We start from the raw sequence: 21,848 nt of genomic DNA, 5'->3' as shown, positions 1-21,848 counted from the left end.
ATTGAAGCTCAAGCCGGTGAATAGTAATATTGTGTTAGTGTACCGTTGATGTGCAGCTGCTCCTCGGGGGTCATGACTGACAGCAGGTGTCCTCCACACATGCGGCAGTGCTGCTCCGCCGCCTCCCAGCTCTGCCTCTTCACAAAGTGTCGGTAACAGAAGCTCTGGAACTTCTGCCAGCCGGCCTCACACAGCTCCACGTCTGAAGACAGGAGCAGCATCAGAGGGTCAACACGTAGGAGGGGGGGGGGGTACTTGTGTTTTAATTGAGTATTTCCATGTTTTGCTACTTAGTACTTTTCCTCCACTACATGTATTTAATACCTTTAGTTACTTCACAGATCAGGATGACTGATGTGAAATCTAATCAAGTGTTGAATCAGACTTTAGTTCCACCTGGAGTAAATCCACCAGCTACCCTGCAGTATACAAAGTCATTCAGACTAGCTGCACCTTTACCAGCTTTGAGAACACTTTCATGATCAATCATTATAAAACATATCATATATATTATTCTGAAATGGACCAATCTGCACAACGACTACTTTCACTGTCGATACTTTCACTATATTTTGATGAGAATACTTTTGTACTTTCACTTGAGTAACATTTTGAATGCAGGACTTTTACTGTAACAGAGTATTCCTACACTCTGGTACTTCTACTTTTACTCAAGTACAAGATCTGAGTACTTCTACTTTTACTCAAGAACAAGATCTGAGTACTTATACTTTTACTCAAGAACAAGATCTGAGTACTTCCACTTTTACTCAAGTACAAGATCTGAGTACTTCTACTTTTACTCAAGTACAAGATCTGAGTACTTCTACTTTTACTCAAGTACAAGATCTGAGTACTTCTACTTTTACTCAAGTACAAGATCTGAGTACTTCTACTTTTACTCAAGTACAAGATCTGAGTACTTCTACTTTTACTCAAGTACAAGATCTGAGTACTTCTACTTTTACTCAAGTACAAGATCTGAGTACTTCTACTTTTACTCAAGTACAAGATCTGAGTACTTCTACTTTTACTCAAGTACAAGATCTGAGTACTTCTACTTTTACTCAAGTACAAGATCTGAGTACTTCTACTTTTACTCAAGTACAAGATCTGAGTACTTCTACTTTTACTCAAGTACAAGATCTGAGTACTTCTACTTTTACTCAAGTACAAGATCTGAGTACTTCTACTTTTACTCAAGTACAAGATCTGAGTACTTCTACTTTTACTCAAGTACAAGATCTGAGTACTTCTACTTTTACTCAAGTACAAGATCTGAGTACTTCTACTTTTACTCAAGTACAAGATCTGAGTACTTCTACTTTTACTCAAGTACAAGATCTGAGTACTTCTACTTTTACTCAAGTACAAGATCTGAGTACTTCTACTTTTACTCAAGTACAAGATCTGAGTACTTCTATTTTACTCAAGTACAAGATCTGAGTACTTCTACTTTTACTCAAGTACAAGATCTGAGTACTTCTACTTTTACTCAAGTACAAGATCTGAGTACTTCTACTTTTACTCAAGTACAAGATCTGAGTACTTCTACTTTTACTCAAGTACAAGATCTGAGTACTTCTACTTTTACTCAAGTACAAGATCTGAGTACTTCTACTTTTACTCAAGTACAAGATCTGAGTACTTCTACTTTTACTCAAGTACAAGATCTGAGTACTTCTACTTTTACTCAAGTACAAGATCTGAGTACTTCTACTTTTACTCAAGTACAAGATCTGAGTACTTCTACTTTTACTCAAGTACAAGATCTGAGTACTTCTACTTTTACTCAAGTACAAGATCTGAGTACTTCTACTTTTACTCAAGTACAAGATCTGAGTACTTCTACTTTTACTCAAGTACAAGATCTGAGTACTTCTACTTTTACTCAAGTACAAGATCTGAGTACTTCTACTTACTCAAGTACCAGATCTGAGTACTTCTACTTGTACTCAAGTACAAGATCTGAGTACTTCTACTTTTACTCAAGTACAAGATCTGAGTACTTCTACTTTTACTAGTACAAGATCTGAGTACTTCTATTTACTCAAGTACAATATCTGAGTACTTCTACTTTTACTCAAGTACAAGATCTGAGTACTTCTACTTTTACTCAAGTACAAGATCTGAGTACTTCTACTTTTACTCAAGTACAGATCTGAGTACTTCTACTTTTACTCAAGTACAAGATCTGAGTACTTCTACTTTTACTCAAGTAAAGGTCTGAGTACTTCTACTTTTACTCAAGTAAAGGTCTGAGTACTTCTACTTTTACTCAAGTAAAAGATCTGAAGTATTTCTACTTTTAACTTCAAGTACAAGGATCTGAGTATTTCTACTTTACTTCAAGTACAAGACCTGAGTACTTCTCTCCCTCTGATTGAGGGTCTCCATGTGTATAAATCACTGCACCTGTCTGGCAGAGGTCTCCATGGTAACCGGGTAAACAGATGCAGATCGTTGGTTCACCGTCAACACAAGTTCCTCCGTTGAGACACGGACTCTCAGCACACGAGTCTGCAGGGAGAATAACTTATCAATAATCTAATTAAAGTCATTCTGGGGGAAATCGGGTTTGGCTTCAATCTAAAATGATGGTCCACAGTTACATTTAATGAACTAAATTAAGTTAAGAAGAAGTTAAAGTTAGAATGTGCAGTAAAAGATCAAATAAATAAAACATAATTCATTATTCAAATACAAATAAGTAAGAATATGCAATAAAAATGTTAACTTAAAATGTCCAATAAAAGATCAAATGAACTAAACTTACAAGTTAAATAAAATAATTGCAATAAATGATCAAATAAAATAAAACAGTAAAATAAAGAATATGTGAATAAAAAATATTAAATAAAATAGAATAATATATTTATATATACATAATAATTTTAAGTAAAAGTGTCAAAGACCCAATATATTTCAAACAAAAAAAGTATGAATTATTAATATAAAATAATAGTTAAAGGAAGAAAAAATAATAATTAGTATGAGATATTTACGGAAGAGGATTAGGGCCACGTACTTTTTTTTTTGAGGATTTGAAAAAAAAAAGTTGTTTTTTTTGTTCAGAATTCTGACTTTTTCCTCAGAACAAAAAAATAATAATTTTGGGAGAAAAAAGTCAGAATTCTGAGAAAAAAGTCAGAATTCTGAGAAAAAAGTCAGAATTCTGACTTTTTTCTCAGAACAAAAAAAAACTTTTTTTTTTCAAATCCTCAAAAAAAAAATGTATGTGGCCCTAATCCTCTTCCGTAGATATTTCTATAAACATAGGAATTTAAAATTTTAAATATATATATATAAAATAAAAACATAACAGATAAACTAAGAATTTGCCATAAAAATATCAAATCAAATAAATTGTGTATCTTAACATAAGAAGTTAAAGTAAGGGCAAACATTGTAAACATATATTTAAATAAACATTAGAATTTAAAGTAAAAATATCCAATCAAATATTAAGTTAAATAAAATAAAACATTTATATAAAAATAAATAGTTAGAGTGAGTATGACGAAAGTACTGTTGCTACCAGCAGAGGTAGCTGTTACATCAGGTAAGTGACCAACAGGTGAAGATGCATTGTTGACTCAGCAATAATGACAAGGTGTCGAAAAAAGGTTGCGTAACTTTTCTTTTGGGTCATGCAAACAAACTGAATGTGCATTAAAAAATAAAAAGGAATACGCTTTGATTCATAACGAAGTTTGGATCTGCCTTTTTTTTATTTTGAGATGAGTGTTTGTTATGTTTCTCCAACAATGTGAAACCCTCTTACACAGAGAGGAGCTGCCAGCTTACTGTGTTACAGTTCTCAGAGAGCTAATCTCTCCGTGGTGCTGAGTCAGCGGGAGGTGTTGCGTTCAGCACCATCTCTCCTGATGAAGCATTTTCATGCCCCGGCCACACGAGGACGAAAGCGGTCGTTTGCGTTACTGTTTAGTGTCATATAGACCGTTCGGCCACACGAGGACGACCGAATACGGCACTAAACGACTGCAGAAACGATAACGGGTCCCAAGGTGGATAGAACGGCATACGCAACGCTCTGGGGGGTCCAACGGCTCCGTGTGTACGCCCTATACGATCATTTTCTGATAATGATGAGGCAATAGCCCCGCCTCTCCCCACCTCTGCTGCTCACCCCCGCGTCAAAGTAAACTGCACACTGAATTCAGATTATTTATCTTTCTCTCGATATGGACATAAACGCGAGTGAAGTCTAATCTGACCGGACGGAGACACCTCTCAAACTACCTAAACTAGTTATAAATATGTTTATTTTTACTGTCGGCCGGGTCACTCATTACTGGATCAGCTGCTGCATGAAACAGACACTGACGCTGTCCGGAGAGAGGGAGGAAAAAGAGAGGCTCCGTGTATTTTATTATTATATTATATAGAGTCGTTATTCATTTGTTTTAAAGCTCAATAAATAACAAAGAAGACCTTTGACCAGCACTTTTATAATTTTGTCCGGAAGATTTAAACTTTAATACACGTTGACTGGCGAAAAACTCTGCCCGGTTCCCTCGCCCCCACCGCGGAGAATAAACAGAAGGGCAACCATGACAACCATGCTTCTTCGCTGCTTTTGTGGAGGAAGTTACAGCGCCACGTACAGACTCCTGCATATGTACTGCAGCTTCTCCAGCGGTTGGAGCTAAACGGAGCTGTCTCGTGTGGACAGACACTATCCGGATGACTAGTGTGGACGGAAGGTTTTTTGCGATTGCGTTTGCGTTAATCCTATGCGTTTAGCCGTTTTCGTCCTCGTGTGGCCGGGGCAGAATCACACATCAGAGATAAAACACACAAACAGCTGTTTAAAAAAACACTGTAACTTTAATCTTATACATCAAGCCTGTCTTTTTCTATTCTAGCTTGTTTTAATTGTATTTTCATTTTAATTACTGTGTTTAATATACTTAAAGAGGTCCTATTATGCTTGTTGGGGTTTTCCCTTTCCTGTAGTGTGTTCTTTAGATTTTAGTGCATGTAAATGGTCTGCAAAGGCTGAAATCCCTGTGTTCCCTGGTTTCAGACAGAGGGTGAAAAGAGGTGCTTAAAGTAGAGCCACTACATACTGATATACACCTGAACATCAGCAGGAGAGGACTCTTTAAAGTAGGGACACTACATACTGATATACACCTGAACATGAGCAGGAGAGGACTCTTTAAAGTAGAGGCACTACATACTGATATACACCTGAACATCAGCAGGAGAGGACTCTTTAAAGTAGAGACACTACATACTGATATACAGCTGAACATCAGCAGGAGAGGACTCTTTAAAGTAGAGACACTACATACTGATATACACCTGAACATCAGCAGGAGAGGACTCTTTAAAGTAGAGACACTACATACTGATATACACCTGAACATCAGCAGGAGAGGACTCTTTAAAGTAGAGACACTACATACTGATATACACCTGAACATCAGCTGGAGAGGACTCTTTAAAGTAGAGACACTACATACTGATATACACCTGAACATGAGCAGGAGAGGACTCTTTAAAGTAGAGGCACTACATACTGATATACACCTGAACATGAGCAGGGGAGGACTCTTTAAAGTAGGCACTACATACTGATATACACCTGAACATCAGCAGAAGAGGACTCTTTAAAGTAGAGACACTACATACTGATATACACCTGAACATCAGCAGGAGAGGACTCTTTAAAGTAGAGACACTACATATTGATATCCATCTGAACATCAGCAGGAGAGGACTCTTTAAAGTAGAGAAACTACATACTGATATACACCTGAACATCCGCAGGAGAGGACTCTTTAAAGTAGAGCCACTACATACTGATATACACCTGAACATCAGCAGGAGAGGACTCTTTAAAGTAGAGACACTACATACTGATATACACCTGAACATCAGCAGGAGAGGACTCTTTAAAGTAGAGACACTACATACTGAGATACACCTGAACATCAGCAGGAGAGGACTCTTTAAAGTAGAGACACTACATACTGATATACACCTGAACATGAGCAGGAGAGGACTCTTTAAAGTAGAGGCACTACATACTGACATACACCTGAACATCAGCAGGAGAGGACTCTTTAAAGTAGAGACACTACATATTGATATCCACCTGAACATCAGCAGGAGAGGACTCTTTAAAGTAGAGACACTACATACTGATATACACCTGAACATCAGCAGGAGAGGACTCTTTAAAGTAGAGCCACTACATACTGATATACACCTGAACATCAGCAGGAGAGGATTCTTTAAAGTAGAGACACTACATACTGATATACACCTGAACATCAGCAGGAGAGGACTCTTTAAAGTAGAGACACTACATACTGATATACCACCTGAACATGAGCAGGAGAGGACTCTTTAAAGTAGAGGCACAAACATACTGACATACACCTGAACATCAGCAGGAGAGGACTCTTAAAGTAGAGACACTACATATTGATATCCACCTGAACATCAGCAGGAGAGGACTCTTTAAAGTAGAGACACTACATACTGATATACACCTGAACATCAGCAGGAGAGGACTCTTTAAAGTAGAGCCACTACATACTGATATACACCTGAACATCAGCAGGAGAGGACTCTTTAAAGTAGAGACACTACATACTGATATACACCTGAACATCAGCAGGAGAGGACTCTTTAAAGTAGAGACACTACATACTGATATACACCTGAACATCAGCAGGAGAGGACTCTTTAAAGTAGAGGCACTACATACTGATATACACCTGAACATCAGCAGGAGAGGACTCTTTAAAGTAGAGACACTACATATTGATATCCACCTGAACATCAGCAGGAGAGGACTCTTTAAAGTAGATAAACTACATACTGATATACACCTGAACATCAGCAGGAGAGGACTCTTTAAAGTAGAGCCACTACATACTGATATACACCTGAACATCAGCAGGAGAGGACTCTTTAAAGTAGAGACACTACATACTGATATACACCTGAACATCAGCAGGAGAGGACTCTTTAAAGTAGAGACACTACATACTGATATACACCTGAACATCAGCAGGAGAGGACTCTTTAAAGTAGAGACACTACATACTGATATACACCTGAACATCAACAGGAGTGGACTCTTTAAAGTAGATACACTACATACTGATATACACCTGAACATCAGCAGGAGAGGACTCTTTAAAGTAGAGACACTACATACTGATATACACCTGAACATCAGCAGGAGAGGACTCTTTAAAGTAGAGACACTACATACTGATATACACCTGAACATCAGCAGGAGAGGACTCTTTAAAGTAGAGACACTACATTCTGATATACACCTGAACATCAGCAGGAGAGGACTCTTTAAAGTAGAGACAGTACATACTGATATACACCTGAACATCAGCAGGAGAGGACTCTTTAAAGTAGAGACACTACATACTGATATACACCTGAAAATCAGCAGGAGAGGACTCTTTAAAGTAGAGACACTACATACTGATATACACCTGAACATCAGGAGGAGAGGACTCTTTAAAGTAGAGACACTACATACTGATATACACCTGAACATCAGCAGGAGGGGACTCTTTAAAGTAGATACACTACATACTGATATACACCTGAACATCAGCAGGAGAGGACTCTTTAAAGTAGAGACACTACATACTGATATACACCTGAACATCAGCAGGAGAGGACTCTTTAAAGTAGAGAAACTACATACTGATATACACCTGAACATCAGCAGGAGAGGACTCTTTAAAGTAGAGACACTACATACTGATATACACCTGAACATCAGCAGGAGAGGACTCTTTAAATGTCATATGAACGCTTTTTAATACATTACATTACATTACATTACATTGCATTTAGCTGACGCTTTTGTCCAAAGCGACTTACAATAAGTACATTCGACCAGGAAGACACAACCTTGAAGAAAACAGAATCATATAAGTACATCAGGTTTCATAGAGCCAAACATTTCAAGTGCTACTCAACTGGCTTTAGGTAATCCAGTCCTTTATTGGTATAAAAGTGCTTCGTTAATCGTTCTAACGCTCGAAGTGGAGTCGAAAGAGATGAGTTTTCAGTTTGCGCCGGAAGATGTGCAAGCTATCTGCCGTCCTGATGTCAATGGGGAGCTCATTCCACCATCTTGGAGCCAGGATAGCAAACCCACGTGTTTTCGCCGATGGGAACTTGGGTCCCCCTCGCAGCGAGGGCGCAACGAGTCGTTTGGCTGATGCAGAGCGTAGTGCACGCGCTGGGGTGTACGGTTTAACCATGTCCTGGATGTAGGAAGGGCCAGATCCATTCGCAGCACGGTAAGCAAGTACCAGTGTCTTGAAGTGGATTCTAGCAGTTACCGGAAGCCAGTGAAGGGAGCGGAGGAGCGGAGTGGTGTGGGAGAATTTAGGAAGGTTGAAAACCAGACGAGCCGCTGCATTCTGGATGAGCTGCAGAGGTCGGATGGCACATGCAGGTAGACCAGCCAGGAGGGAGTTGCAGTAGTCTAGGCGTGAGATGACGAGAGCCTGGACCAGAACCTGAGTCGCTTTCTGAGTCAGCTGGGGACGTATCTTCCTGATGTTGTAAAGCGTGTATCTGCAGCAGCGGGTTGTAGCAGCGATGTTTGCAGTGAAGGACAGGTTGTTATCTAGGGTCACACCCAGATTCCTTGCAGTCTGAGTCGGGGAAACAACTGAGGTGCCGATGTTGATTGTCAGGTCAAGAGTTGGACAATCTTTTCCCGGGAGGAAGAGCAGCTCAGTCTTGTCAAGGTTGAGCTTGAGGTGGTGAGCAGACATCCACTGAGAGATGTCAGCTAGACAAGCAGAGATGCGTGCGACGACCTGGGTCTCTGAGCGGGGAAAGGACAGAATTAATTGGGTGTCGTCAGCGTAGCAGTGGTAAGAAAAACCATGCGGGCTAATGACTGATCCGAGCGAGTTTGTGTACAGGAGAAGAGGAGGGGACCAAGAACAGAGCCCTGAGGGACCCCCGTAGTTAATTGACAAGGGTCGGACTCAGACCCTCTCCAAGTCACCCTGTAGGTACGGTCTTTCAGGTATGAGGTGAGGAGGGAAAGTGCAGAGCCAGAAACTCCAAGTTTTTGGAGAGTGCGAAGGAGGATCTGATGATTCACCGTGTCGAATGCAGCAGACAGGTCCAACAGGATGATGACAGAGGAGAGGGATGCAGTTTTGGCAGTGTGCAGTTCCTCCGTGACAGCAATGAGAGCAGTTTCTGTGGAGTGACCTGCCTTGAAACCAGACTGGTGCGGATCCAGAAGGTTGTTCTGATTGAGATAACAGGAGAGTTGTTTAAAGACAGCGCGTTCAAGTGATTTAGACAGGAACGGGAGGAGAGAGACAGGCCTGTAGTTTATAACATCAGACGGGTTGAGAGTGGGTTTCTTTAGGAGAGGGTTTACTCTTGCCTCCTTGAGACTGTTTGGAAAGTGACCAGAAGTTAGAGAAGTGTTGATGAAATGGGTGAGAAACGGTAGAATATCAGGAGCGATAGTCTGAAGGAGGTTTGAAGGGATAGGGTCCAGAGGACAGGTGGTAGGGCGGGCAGAGGTAATGAGGGTAAGAACCTCACTTGGAGAGAGAGGGGAAAAGGAGGTTAGTGTGTTGGTGGAAGGAAGGTCTGGTGACCCAGCGGTGAGTAAAGGTGAGTCAGAAAAAGAAGAGCGAATATCATTAACCTTTTTTTCAAAGTGGGTAACAAAGTCGCTTGACAGAAGTGAGGAGGGGGGAGGAGCTTTTGGAGGGTCCAAGAGGGTGGAGAAGATGGAAAATAGTTTTTTAGGATTGGAACTTGGAAGATTGGATCTTATCTTGAAAGAAAGTGCTTTTTGCCTGAGAGATCGAAGCAGAGAAAGAGGAGAGGAGAGCTTGATAGGTTAGGAGGTCGTCACGGTGTTTGGATTTCCACCATTTCCGCTCTGCTGCCCTAAGGACGGTTCTATTAGCACGCAGTGCATCATTTAGCCAGGGAGCCGGAGGGGACTGACGAGCCTGCCGAGATGTCAGAGGACAGAGCGAGTCCAGAGTGGATGAGAGAGTAGAGAGGAGAGTTTCTGCAGCAGAGTTTGGAGGCAGTAGTTGGAACGAATCAGAGGAAGGGAGGGCTGAGAGCACCGACGAGGCAAAGGTAGAGGGAGAGAGGGAGCGAAGGTTACGGCGGACAAGTGTAGGATGGGAAGAGATTAGTTTGTTATGTTTGGAAAGGGATAGAGAGAATGAAATGAAGAAGTGATCGGATGTGTGGAGCGGGTTTACAGAGAGGTTAGAAGTAGCGCAGTTCCTTGAGAATATGAGATCAAGGACATTGCCAGCTTTATGAGTCGGTGGGGACGGAGAGAGTGAGAAAGCAAAGGCGGTTAACAGAGATGTTAGTTCGTCTATCTTCCCCATCTGGAGGTTGAAGTCTCCGAGAAGTACAGCGGGAGGGCCAGTTTCAGGGATGTGTGAGAGGAGATGATCTAATTCCTCCAAGAAGTCCCCCAAGGCGCCTGGTGGACGGTAGAGAACAACAATGGTTAACTGTATAGGATGGGTTACTGTGACGGCATGGAACTCAAAGGTGGAAGGAGTAAAGTTAGGTAGCTTGAAGAGGGAAAAGCTCCATTTGGGAGAGAGCAGGAGACCAGTGCCACCTCCTCTGCCAGTGGGTCTGGGTGTATGGGAGAAGGAATATGCAGTGGAGAGAGCTGCTGGGGTGGATGTGTTGGATGGAGTAATCCAGGTCTCAGTGAGAGCAAGGAAATCCAGAGACTGCAGGGAGGTGTAGCCAGAGATGAAGTCAGCCTTAGGAACAGCTGACTGGCAGTTCCACAGGCCACCTGAAACTAGATGATGGATCTCAGTGGAGCACGTGGGATAGACGAGAGCAGGCCGGTTATATCGATTAGGAGATACACGGGGCCAGTGATAATTGCGAGAAGACACATGAACAGGAATAGAGAAAATACACATGATTATAGCATGAGGGGCTAAACAACAAAAGTAAAAATTAAAAACGCCAACGATACTTAGCTCAATCAAAGTAGGATTTGCCTCCTCTTTGCCTCCCTCGTGACTCCCGTAGGACTCTAATGTCTTTGTCAGTCTTACTCCCGTAGGACTCTAATGTCTTTGTCAGTCTTAGCCTGTCTGCCGCTGAAGCTGCCGCTCCAGGAAAGAGCTACCCGAAATGGACGCCTGATTGCTCAGTTCTCACAGCTGAAGTTAATTAGTTAACTATCTACAGCTGATGGGCGACAATAGACTGGCCCTGCCTATGTTAATAATGCAGGCTTGAGTGCTGAGAGCTGTAAAGCAGGTTTCGCCTGAGCAGATCTGAGATTTAAAATCTCTCAAAAGCGATTTAGCCGTTTTAGCTACAGTAACAATTATACAGAGTCGAATAAATGAAACCGAGAAGTCTAATTAAACAAGAATATAACTTACAGTGGTTGCTGCGTCAATAGGTAATGTTGTCACCGGGTCCAGATGCACACTGAGTTCATCAGTTTCTAAATGCGGTATTTAAATGCTTTTTGAGCTAAAGGATGACTGAGTCACGCAGTTCTACTTCACGCAATCAATAGACTGGCCCTGCCTATGTTAATAATGCAGGCTTGAGTGCTGAGAGCTGTAAAGCAGGTTTCGCCTGAGCAGATCTGAGATTTAAAATCTCTCAAAAGCGATTTAGCCGTTTTAGCTACAGTAACAATTATACAGAGTCGAATAAATGAAACCGAGAAGTCTAATTAAACAAGAATATAACTTACAGTGGTTGCTGCGTCAATAGGTAATGTTGTCACCGGGTCCAGATGCACACATAATATATATTGTAGTGTTTTCTGGAGCTCAGGTACCTGCAGTATATCTGGAGACGGCCATGGCTGAAGACCCCGGGAATATAGGCGGGGCAGTCACATCCTCTTTGGAGACCGTCGGGCCCCCACTGTCCTCCTCACCTGGAGGCATCGTGCAGAATTTACCTGAGGGATCGTCAGTGCTGCTCTCCCCCTCTGATCCAGGATCTGTAGAGACAGTTTATTTTCTAATGCAGACAACTTTAGCTTTTTTTTAGGCATACAGTAATTCTACTTTTACTCAAGTACAAGATCTGAGTACTTCTACTTTTACTCAAGTACAAGATCTGAGTACTTCTACTTTTACACAAGTACAAGATCTGAGTACTTCTACTTTACTCAAGTACAAGATCTGAGTACTTCTACTTTTACACAAGTACAAGATCTGAGTACTTCTACTTTGACTCAAGTACAAGATCTGAGTACTTCTACTTTGACTCAAGTACAAGATCTGAGTACTTCTACTTTGACTCAAGTACAAGATCTGAGTACTTCTACTTTGACTCAAGTACAAGATCTGAGTACTTCTACTTTGACTCAAGTACAAGATCTGAGTACTTCTACTTTTACTCAAGTACAAGATCTGAGTACTTCTACTTTTACTCAAGTACAAGATCTGAGTACTTCTACTTTTACACAAGTACAAGATCTGAGTACTTCTACTTTGACTCAAGTACAAGATCTGAGTACTTCTACTTTTACTCAAGTACAAGATCTGAGTACTTCTACTTTTACTCAAGTACAATATCTGAGTACTTCTACTCAAGTACATGATCCGATTACTTCCCTCAGCTTTTAATGGACCTTGAAACTCACCATGCATGCTGCTGGTGGAGATCTCCTCCTCTTCCTCGGCTGCAGGAGGCATGGCGCTGAACTCCACATCAGAGCGGGACTCCTGTAGCGTTGAGGAGGAAGAGGAGGAGGAAGAGGAAGAGGAGGGACCTTGCTCCCAGCCAGGGGAGAGGCCTAGTCGAGGGAGGAGCGTGATCTTAACCTCCGAGGGGGGAGGAGCGTCTGTGGCCTCCTCGCCCTCACTGTGGGCAAAAGTGGGATTTGTCAGAAATAGCGAAGACGTGACCTCCGGGTTTCCTCCTGAGGATTCAGCTGATCCCTCGCCGCCGTCATCATGCTCCTTCGCCGCAGCACCAAAGTGGAAGATATTCTGGGTGGTGCTGAGGAAAACTTCTCCCAAATCCTCCTGCTTCTCCTCCAGATGTTCTGTTGTATTCTCTGTGGACGGGGGGACAGGAGCAGAGGAGGGGAAGGTGGGGAAGGAGGTGACACTGGATGAGTCTGTGAGGAGGGTCTCTGCAGGATGGAGGGGGGGGAGGATGTGTTGCTGCCTCCTCTGAAGAGCTGCTGGAGTTCAAATCAGCTCCATCTCCGGGGGAGGGCGACTCCACAGAAACACCCGGAGGCTCTGCAGTGAGATCATAACCTGCAGAGAAAACAGATCAGATCAGAAATTCGAAAATGGAAGAAAATGTAATTATTAGGTAGACTAAGAAGTACGATATGCAGAGTTTAAGAAGTATTCAGATCTTGTACTTCAGTAAAAGTAGAATTACTCAGATATTGTACTTGAGTAAAAGTACAAGTACTAGAGTGTAGGAATACTCTGTTACAGTAAAAGTCCTATTTTGATCCTAAGTATTAGCATCTAAATATAGTTAAAGTAGCAAAAGCAAAAGTAGTCATTGTGCCTCTGGCGATAATACTTTAATGATCAGATCAAGTCTGAAAATGTTCTTGCATCACAGCAGCTCCATTTGAAACATCAAACAAGGACAGATATTAAGACACGATGCAAGGAAACAACCATTTCAATTAAGAACAGTTTATCTCCGCAATAACATGCTGAAGACCCTTTAACGTTCATTACACCTAACTCTGTATTTAACTTGAGGATTGACTGCTGCCATAGGCGTCACTTCTCCTGCTGTTGTTGTGTTTTGTTAACTTTTTGGATCTAGAAGTAGGATCAAAAAACGATATTCCAGTATTGTGACGACAGGAGGAACTTCTAGGTACATTTTTCACTTTAATCTTCTCTGTTCTCACCTGAAGCCGACGTAGGCAGCAGTTCAGAGGCTGCAGAGGTTTCAAGAACACCTGAACTTTGAGTGAAAGGCATTTGAGTTTCCAGCTCCAGAACACGGGTCACCTGCTCCTCTTCTGTCGGGTAGATCTCAGGCTGCGGGGCGGCGGAGAGAACATCTGTTTCCTGTGCGTTTGGTGAAGATGTCTCCTCCAAGGGAGCAGCGCTGGCTTCTGAAACACTCGAGTGGACGAGCTCAGCTTCAGGAGTGTGTGAAACAGGAAGGTCCTCCACATGGGGAACACCTGGAGAGCTGCTGAGGAGCTCGTAGGCATGGGATACAGGTGTTGCATTTAAAGTATCCGTTGTTTCGATGACAGAAATATGAGATACAGGTGTTGCATTTAAAGTATTCGTTGTTTCGGTGACAGAAATATGAGATACAGGTGTTGCATTTAAAGTATTCGTTGTTTCGATGACAGAAATATGAGATGCAGGTGTTGCATTTAAAGTATCCGTTGTTTCGATGACAGAAATATGAGATACAGGTGTTTCATTTACAGCTGGAGTTGTTTCGGTGACAGAAATATGAGATACAGGTGTTGCATTTAAAGTATTCGTTGTTTCGGTGACAGAAATATGAGATACAGGTGTTGCATTTAAAGTATCAGTTGTTTCGGTGACAGAAATATGAGATACAGGTGTTGCATTTAAAGTATCAGTTGTTTCGGTGACAGAAATATGAGATGCAGGTGTTGCATTTAAAGTATCAGTTGTTTCGGTGACAGAGATATGAGTTACAGGTGTTGCATTTAAAGTATTCGTTGTTTCGGTGACAGAAATATGAGATGCAGGTGTTGCATTTAAAGTATCCATTGTTTCGATGACAGAAATATGAGATACAGGTGTTGCATTTAAAGTATCAGTTGTTTCGGTGACAGAAATATGAGATACAGGTGTTGCATTTAAAGTATCAGTTGTTTCGGTGACAGAAATATGAGATGCAGGTGTTGCATTTAAAGTATCAGTTGTTTCGGTGACAGAGATATGAGTTACAGGTGTTGCATTTAAAGTATCAGTTGTTTCGGTGACAGAACTATGAGATGCAGGTGTTGCATTTAAAGTATCAGTTGTTTCGGTGACAGAAATATGAGATAATGGTGTTGCATTTAAAGTATTCGTTGTTTCAGTGACAGAAATATGAGATGCAGGTGTTGCATTTAAAGTATTCGTTGTTTCGGTGACAGAAATATGAGATGCAGGTGTTGCATTTAAAGCATCAGTTGTTTCGGTGACAGAACTATGAGATACAGGTGTTGCATTTAAAGCATCAGTTGTTTCGGTGACAGAACTATGAGATGCAGGTGTTGCATTTAAAGTATCAGTTGTTTCGGTGACAGTAAAAGGATGCTCTGAGGGCTCTTCAGGTGTTGTGGGTAAAGTGGAGGCTCCATCAACACTTTGTGGAGAAGCTGCTGGAGACTCTTCAGTGTTTTCCTCATCAGATGCCGGATGATATGCCTCCGGGAAGCTTTCCTTCTCTCTCTCCTCCCCTGTGGAGTCTGGATGCTCAGATGTTTGAGTGACAGACAGAGAACTGGGTGCTTCCTGGTTGTATCCGAGTGTAATCTTCTGCACAGGAACGTGTTTGAGAGGATTGTCCGTCTGGACGTGGAAGATCTCTTCGAGGCTCTTTTCCGTCGCCTCGCTGTTGCTGAACCCCTCCTCCTCTGAAGGGTCGGTGAAGAACACGACGTCCTGGCCGATGTCCGCGCGCTCAGTGGAGAGGAAGTCCAGAGGAGAGTCTGTGTAAGGGCCGTTATTTCGTGGAATAAAGAGCAGAAATGTAATCAAAATGACTTCAACAGCTGTTAACCAAAGAGAAGTTTTAAATAATGCATATTTCGTTGATTGATGCAATAGATAAATTGCTATAAATCTAATAAATCCACCCAGGTTTGTTCCATAGTTGCACAAAGTCAAATACATTTACTTCATCAAGCTGCCTGTTTTTACACGAAAAATACGTTTTTGACCGGTCGAATTTAACTGCTCTTACATTAACACAAAAAACATGAATCATCACCAAATTGTATTTAACACCCTTTTAATCTGTAAACAAGGTCTCAGACTACTGGTTTCATGAATGTACAAAGAAGATGTAATATGTATTCAGTGTCTAAATGATAGTACACTAATGATAATGCACAAATGTACAAAGTACACACTCCCACATTTAGTCAATTTGTGTGTGTGTTTACTCTCTGATGTTTAAACATAATATAGGGTTACCCATTCATTACCTATGGTGGCCATTTTTGACCGGCACCATACTGTAGGTGTTACAAAGTTTACCAAACACTCAAAAATGTAATTAAAGTGGTGATCAGCAATTCAATTTGTTGAAATTCCTACTGTGGAGAACATCATAAGGCCTTGAAGAAATCAGATAAACCCTAAAACACTATATATAAGATTCATGAAAGTAGTAAATCAGTCAGTTTTGAACTAGTTTTTTTGTAAGATAAGTGGGAGGAATTGCTTTAAATCTTCAACATGTCTCTCACGTTTGAAGCAGTAGACGTCGTGCAGAGTGTGGGGCTCGGGGAAGCCGGTCTGGTTGCTGTAGCGATACACGGTCCTGACCCCAGGCTCCCCCCCCCCACAGCGCTCCCTAGGGGTGACGATGGGGTATCGTACGCTGCCGTCCGCCAGCCACCCCGGGCTGCAGAGGTTCAGGCCGTCGCTCCAGGCGGCGTAGAGCTGAGCCGTGGTGACCAGCTCCGCCCCGTGACTCAGGCAGAATGCCTTCGCCTGCCAGAAGGTGAAGCGCTGGGGGGCGGGGTCATGGAACACCTCACCTGTACACAAGGGGAAAGGTGTCAAGATCTCAGAGACGTCAGGGGGTTGTTGTAGTTTAGTTTAGATAGCTCAATGGCACGTCGGATAACGAAAGTTATATACGGCACGGATACATGACTTCACGTCACCATCGCTAAGCTAAAGGTGGCTAATGTTGGCCTATAATGGAACTACAGCATGGTCACATGACTTCACCACCGCTAAGCTAAAGGTGGCTAATGTTGGCCTATAATGGAACTACAGCATGGTCACATGACTTCACCACCGCTAAGCTAAAGGCGGCTAATGTTGGCCTATAATGGAACTACAGCATGGTCACATGACGTCACCACCGCTAAGCTAAAGGCGGCTAATGTTGGGCTATAAAGGAACTACAGCACGATCACATGACTTCACGTCACCACCGCTAAGCTAAAGGTGGCTAATGTTGGGCTATAAAGGAACTACAGCACGGTCACATGACTTCACGTCCCCACCGCTAAGCTAAAGGTGGCTAATGTTGGGCTATAAAGGAACTACAGCACGGTCACATGACTTCACGTCACCACCGCTAAGCTAAAGGTGGCTAATGTTGGGCTATAAAGGAACTACAGCACGGTCCAGTGGCGGACTGGCCATCGGGACGCACGATGTGGGCCGGTCAAATAATTCACTAGCACCCTCCTCCCCCCCCCCCCCGGCGACAATTTACTAGCGGGTACCGAGATGGGCCGGTCGGATAAGTCACTAGCACCCCCCTTCTCTTGTTTTATGGTCTGTTACACCAAAAAGTATTCATTCTTTATGGAGCTGGTTTAGATCAGAGGGACTTTGCGTCAGTTGAAAAAGCCTCCTACTTTCTAAACTATCACTGTAGGTTTTTTTTAGCATTTCATTGAAACTAAACCAAACAAAAACAAAAACAAAAGGGCACAGTACAGGAGTGTAAGGGGGTCGAACTGGGATTAGTTTAACAGTCGCAGTACTAATCCCAGTAATTAAAACTGCTGGCAAAAAGTTTTGAGTAACACTCTTTATCGTTCATTCAACGTTCATATCGATCTAAAATCTGCTAAATCTGATAAAACCATAATAAAAACACATAATAAAGCATTTGATCGATCTTTACTTTCACTCAAAATATCAAAGTTTTTCCACGATAGAATTTTGTGAGTTAGTTATTTGTAGTTACCATCGATATTCTCCACGTAGCAGTAGACGTCGTACAGCTCGTCGGGCTCTAACATCCCATAATTCCTCACTCCCGGTAATCCATCCATGTCCCCGAAGCATCCCTCTCTGGGCATCTGGATCGGATACCTGCGGGGGAAAATGTCGATTACTGCAAATTCACAACTCAATACGGTATGTCTCCAACATTATTGCATTAAATGTTGCTCTAAAGAGGCCCTTTACTGCTAATTTTCAAGTTCATATCAGTATGTAGTAGGGATGTAACGATATATCGAATATCGCGGTAAATAAATGTCTCAATACCGTCGTGAGAATGACAAAATATACCGCGTTTAAAAAAAAAAAATGTATATATATATTTTTAAAAAAAACCTTTATTCAACCAGATGTTCCCATTGAGATCATCAATCTCTTTTTCAAGGGAGACCTGTCCAACATGGCAACAAGTAGGTTACAACATGAACATAAAACAACAGATAACAATAAAGGACATCGTATTTACAGGGCTACATTTACACACCTAGAGACATGGACAAGTACCAACAGTATATTTATATCTCTGTCAATAAGCCTCACCTTCTTGGCAAAAACTGTATTGTGTTTGAAGTGGTGGAGAGACAATGCACAGTTTGACCCACTGCTGTCACCCATGGCCAAAGCATATCTCTCTGTCCCAGCAACATCAGTACCAAGCGAGAGAGTTGTTTCCACAGCAGGGGATTTTGTAAACGCCCAAACATCCCAGCTTCTACCTGGAAATGTGGACATGCTCATATTCCTAAAAGATAACCTTGATGACGCTGAGTGAGTGAGTTAGAGTTGAGTTACTTGAAAAACTAAAGTGAAACTTGATTTATTCTATTGCAGGGTCTGATTATTATATTGTTGACACTTTAAAATACTAATATCCTACTAAAAAGTAAAAAAAAAAAATGTAAAATGTTTTTTCACATTTATTTTCTTTATTTTTCAATATCGCGATAAATATCGTACCGTGGACTTTTTATCGCAATATTATCGTACCGTGAGTTTTTGGTATCGTTACATCCCTAGTATGTAGTGTCTCTACTGTGACATGTCTCTCCCGTGATTAAACGCTATATTATGCTCCAAACCACATCAAGGATTATTTCTGAAACAGTATGGAGCTCAAACTCTTTTTCTCTCTCAGGTTTACCACAAGGTGAGTTCCTTTTTATTTCCTGCTTCTTCACACATACTCTCTCCAGTACAGGTTAGCTCTGAGTGTTAGCGATGCTTGCTAATGTAAACAAAGACCATATTACGTCCAAAACACATCGCACATTGTTTCTGATAGCAACGTTTCTGATAGGTCCGTGGGTGTAAAGCCCGCACACATTTCAGATATTACATATCGGACGCAAATCTGGATCAGCTCCGTTGTTCCCTCGTTTCTAGAGATTTGGGTACGGAGGGTTTTATTTTCTGACACTTTGTGAGTTCCCTGACACACCGGGGACACATCTTTATGTCTAAAACACATAAAAAAGTGCATTTTGCATGATAGGTCCCCTTTAAATGATTATATGATAATTTGACACTTCTTCTCTCACCTCACGGAGCGGTCGGAGAGCCAGCCGGCGTCACACTGCTCGTATCCGCTGTGGTACGCGGCCTCCAGCTGCTCCGGAGACGCCATCTCCGCCCCGATCTCTGCGCAGGCGTCTCTTGCTTGCTCAAAGGTGAAGGCGTACCTACTGGAGGCGTCACGATAGAGGAACACCACACCTGGGAGAAGAAAAGCAGCAATTTTAGAAATCTGTGTTTTATTTTCAAGTTCAAATCAAAATACATAGATATTAGAAATTAATCATCTCCAATATTTTGTTCAAAAGGACAAGATAACATATTGCTGTATTTCCTTTACAGCCAAGCCATAGCCTTTTACTTTAAAGGTCTCCTATCATGCAAACTGCACTTTTGATGTCTTTTATGCATAAATATGTGTTCCCGGTGTGTCTGGGAACTCACGAAGAAAACAAAAGCCTCTCTCTTTTCCTCCACATCTTTAAAAAACGGGGGTAACAAAAAGCGTGACGTGTTTTGGACGTAATATGGTCTTTGTTTACATTAGCAAGCATCGCTAACACTCAGAGCTAACCTGTACTGGAGAGAGTTTGTGTAAAAAAGCAGGAAATAAAAAAAGGAACTCGCCAATATATGCCTAAAAATAGCATAATAGGAGACCTTTAAAATTCATAGACTGGTGTTTCTGGTTCCTCTTTAAAAATACGTCTTTACTGCACCACTGTATAACACATTTTAATCATGGCAACAAATCTTGCTTTGCTTGATTTTTTTACTTTTGGATTAAATTGTTTTGATAATTATGAATTTTAGATTTTTCCAGTGTCCCCCTCACCTTTGACCTTGACCTGGGCGAGGGCGTGGGCGTCCTCCAGCCCCTGCGTCACCTCGCAGCGGTAGAACCCGGTGTCGTTGTGCTGCAGGCGCTCCAGCTGCAGCGTGAGGTCTGCGGGGGACGAGGCGTAGTGCGGCAGCGAGGCCCGGTCCCTGAACGCCTCACTGACCCTCACCCTGTCCCCCCGCGCCACCAGGATCTCCGCCTCGTGGCCCTGAGTCAGGACGCTCCATTTGACCCGGGGCAGCGTCAGCACGGCGTGGCGCCCGTTGGAGGAGGCGGAAGGCGGGGGGGGCAGGGACACCAGGCAGGGCAGCGTCAGGGAGCCGCCCAGCACTGGAGGCACTGGGGGGGGGGGAGGGGATGCTCACCTGCAGGAGCTGAGAGCCATCTGGGGAGGAAAGAGGCAGTAAAGGAGCTGGAGGGTCAAAGAAATCTGTGAAAGAGTTATTTTCAGAGATGGCAAAAGTACACACATCCTTTACTCAAGTAGAAGTACAGATACTCATGTTTAAAAATACTCTGGTAAAAGTAGAAGTACTGACTAAACTTCTTTACTCAAGTACAAGTAAAGAACTTTGAAATGTACTTCAGTAAAAAGTACCCATAACTAGCAGCTGCTTTAAAGAGTACCTGACCTCCCTTTATATTCATAGAACAATAATGTCATTGTTAGCTAATGAATGTTTCCATGCTGAACAACGGCAACATGACAACGTTTCCATTGGTCCCTCTTCTTTAGAGAAGACCAGGAAATGATGGATACACGGATCGTGTTCAAATCAATAGGCACGCAATGACTCTAAAGAATAATGATCACGCATCAAACACACATTCAGACTAAAGGAACCAGCTGTTTGGAAAATGAGAGAAGTAGAAAGTACAGGTATTTGAGTTCAACATGTAAGAAGTAGAAAGTACAGGTATTTGAGTTCAACATGTAAGAAGTAGAAAGTACAGGTATTTGGGTTCAACATGTAAGAAGTAGAAAGTACAGGTATTTGAGTTCAACATGTAAGAAGTAGAAAGTACAGGTATTTGAGTTCAACATGTGAGAAGTAGAAAGTTCAGGTATTTGAGTTCAACATGTAAGAAGTAGAAAGTACAGGTATTTGAGTTCAACATGTAAGAAGTAGAAAGTACAGGTATTTGAGTTCAACATGTAAGAAGTAGAAAGTACAAGTATTTGAGTTCAACATGTAAGAAGTAGAAAGTACAGGTATTTGAGTTCTAAATGTAAGAAGTAGAAAGTACAGGTATTTGTGTTCAACATGTAAGAAGTAGAAAGTACAGGTATTTGGGTTCAACATGTGAGAAGTAGAAAGTACAGGTATTTGTGTTCAACATGTAAGAAGTAGAAAGTACAGGTATTTGTGTTCAAAATGTAAGAAGTAGAAAGTACAGGTATTTGTGTTCTAAATGTAAGAAGTAGAAAGTACAGGTATTTGTGTTCAACATGTAAGAAGTAGAAAGTACAGGTATTTGGGTTCAAAATGTAAGAAGTAGAAAGTACAGGTATTTGTGTTCTA

At 41.9% G+C, this 21,848-nt stretch overlaps 1 protein-coding gene across 1 annotated transcript in view; it reads right to left on the bottom strand.

Moving 5' to 3' along the window:
• The window catches only part of LOC117534541 (brevican core protein-like), a 52,995-nt gene that overhangs the window by 10,036 nt on the left and 21,111 nt on the right, over positions 1-21,848 (bottom strand). The window contains 10 exon segments of the mRNA XM_034198763.1: positions 44-202; positions 2,416-2,520; positions 11,861-12,028; positions 12,677-12,989; positions 12,991-13,301; positions 13,925-15,706; positions 16,469-16,762; positions 17,935-18,062; positions 19,511-19,685; positions 20,320-20,685. Coding sequence (XP_034054654.1) covers positions 44-202; positions 2,416-2,520; positions 11,861-12,028; positions 12,677-12,989; positions 12,991-13,301; positions 13,925-15,706; positions 16,469-16,762; positions 17,935-18,062; positions 19,511-19,685; positions 20,320-20,685 — 3,801 coding nt within the window.

The sequence above is a fragment of the Gymnodraco acuticeps genome, unplaced genomic scaffold (assembly GCF_902827175.1).
Source record: "Gymnodraco acuticeps unplaced genomic scaffold, fGymAcu1.1, whole genome shotgun sequence".
Lineage (NCBI taxonomy): Eukaryota > Metazoa > Chordata > Actinopteri > Perciformes > Bathydraconidae > Gymnodraco > Gymnodraco acuticeps.
Note: the sequence above shows the minus strand (reverse complement) of the source record. Positions and strands in the feature narration are given on the sequence as shown.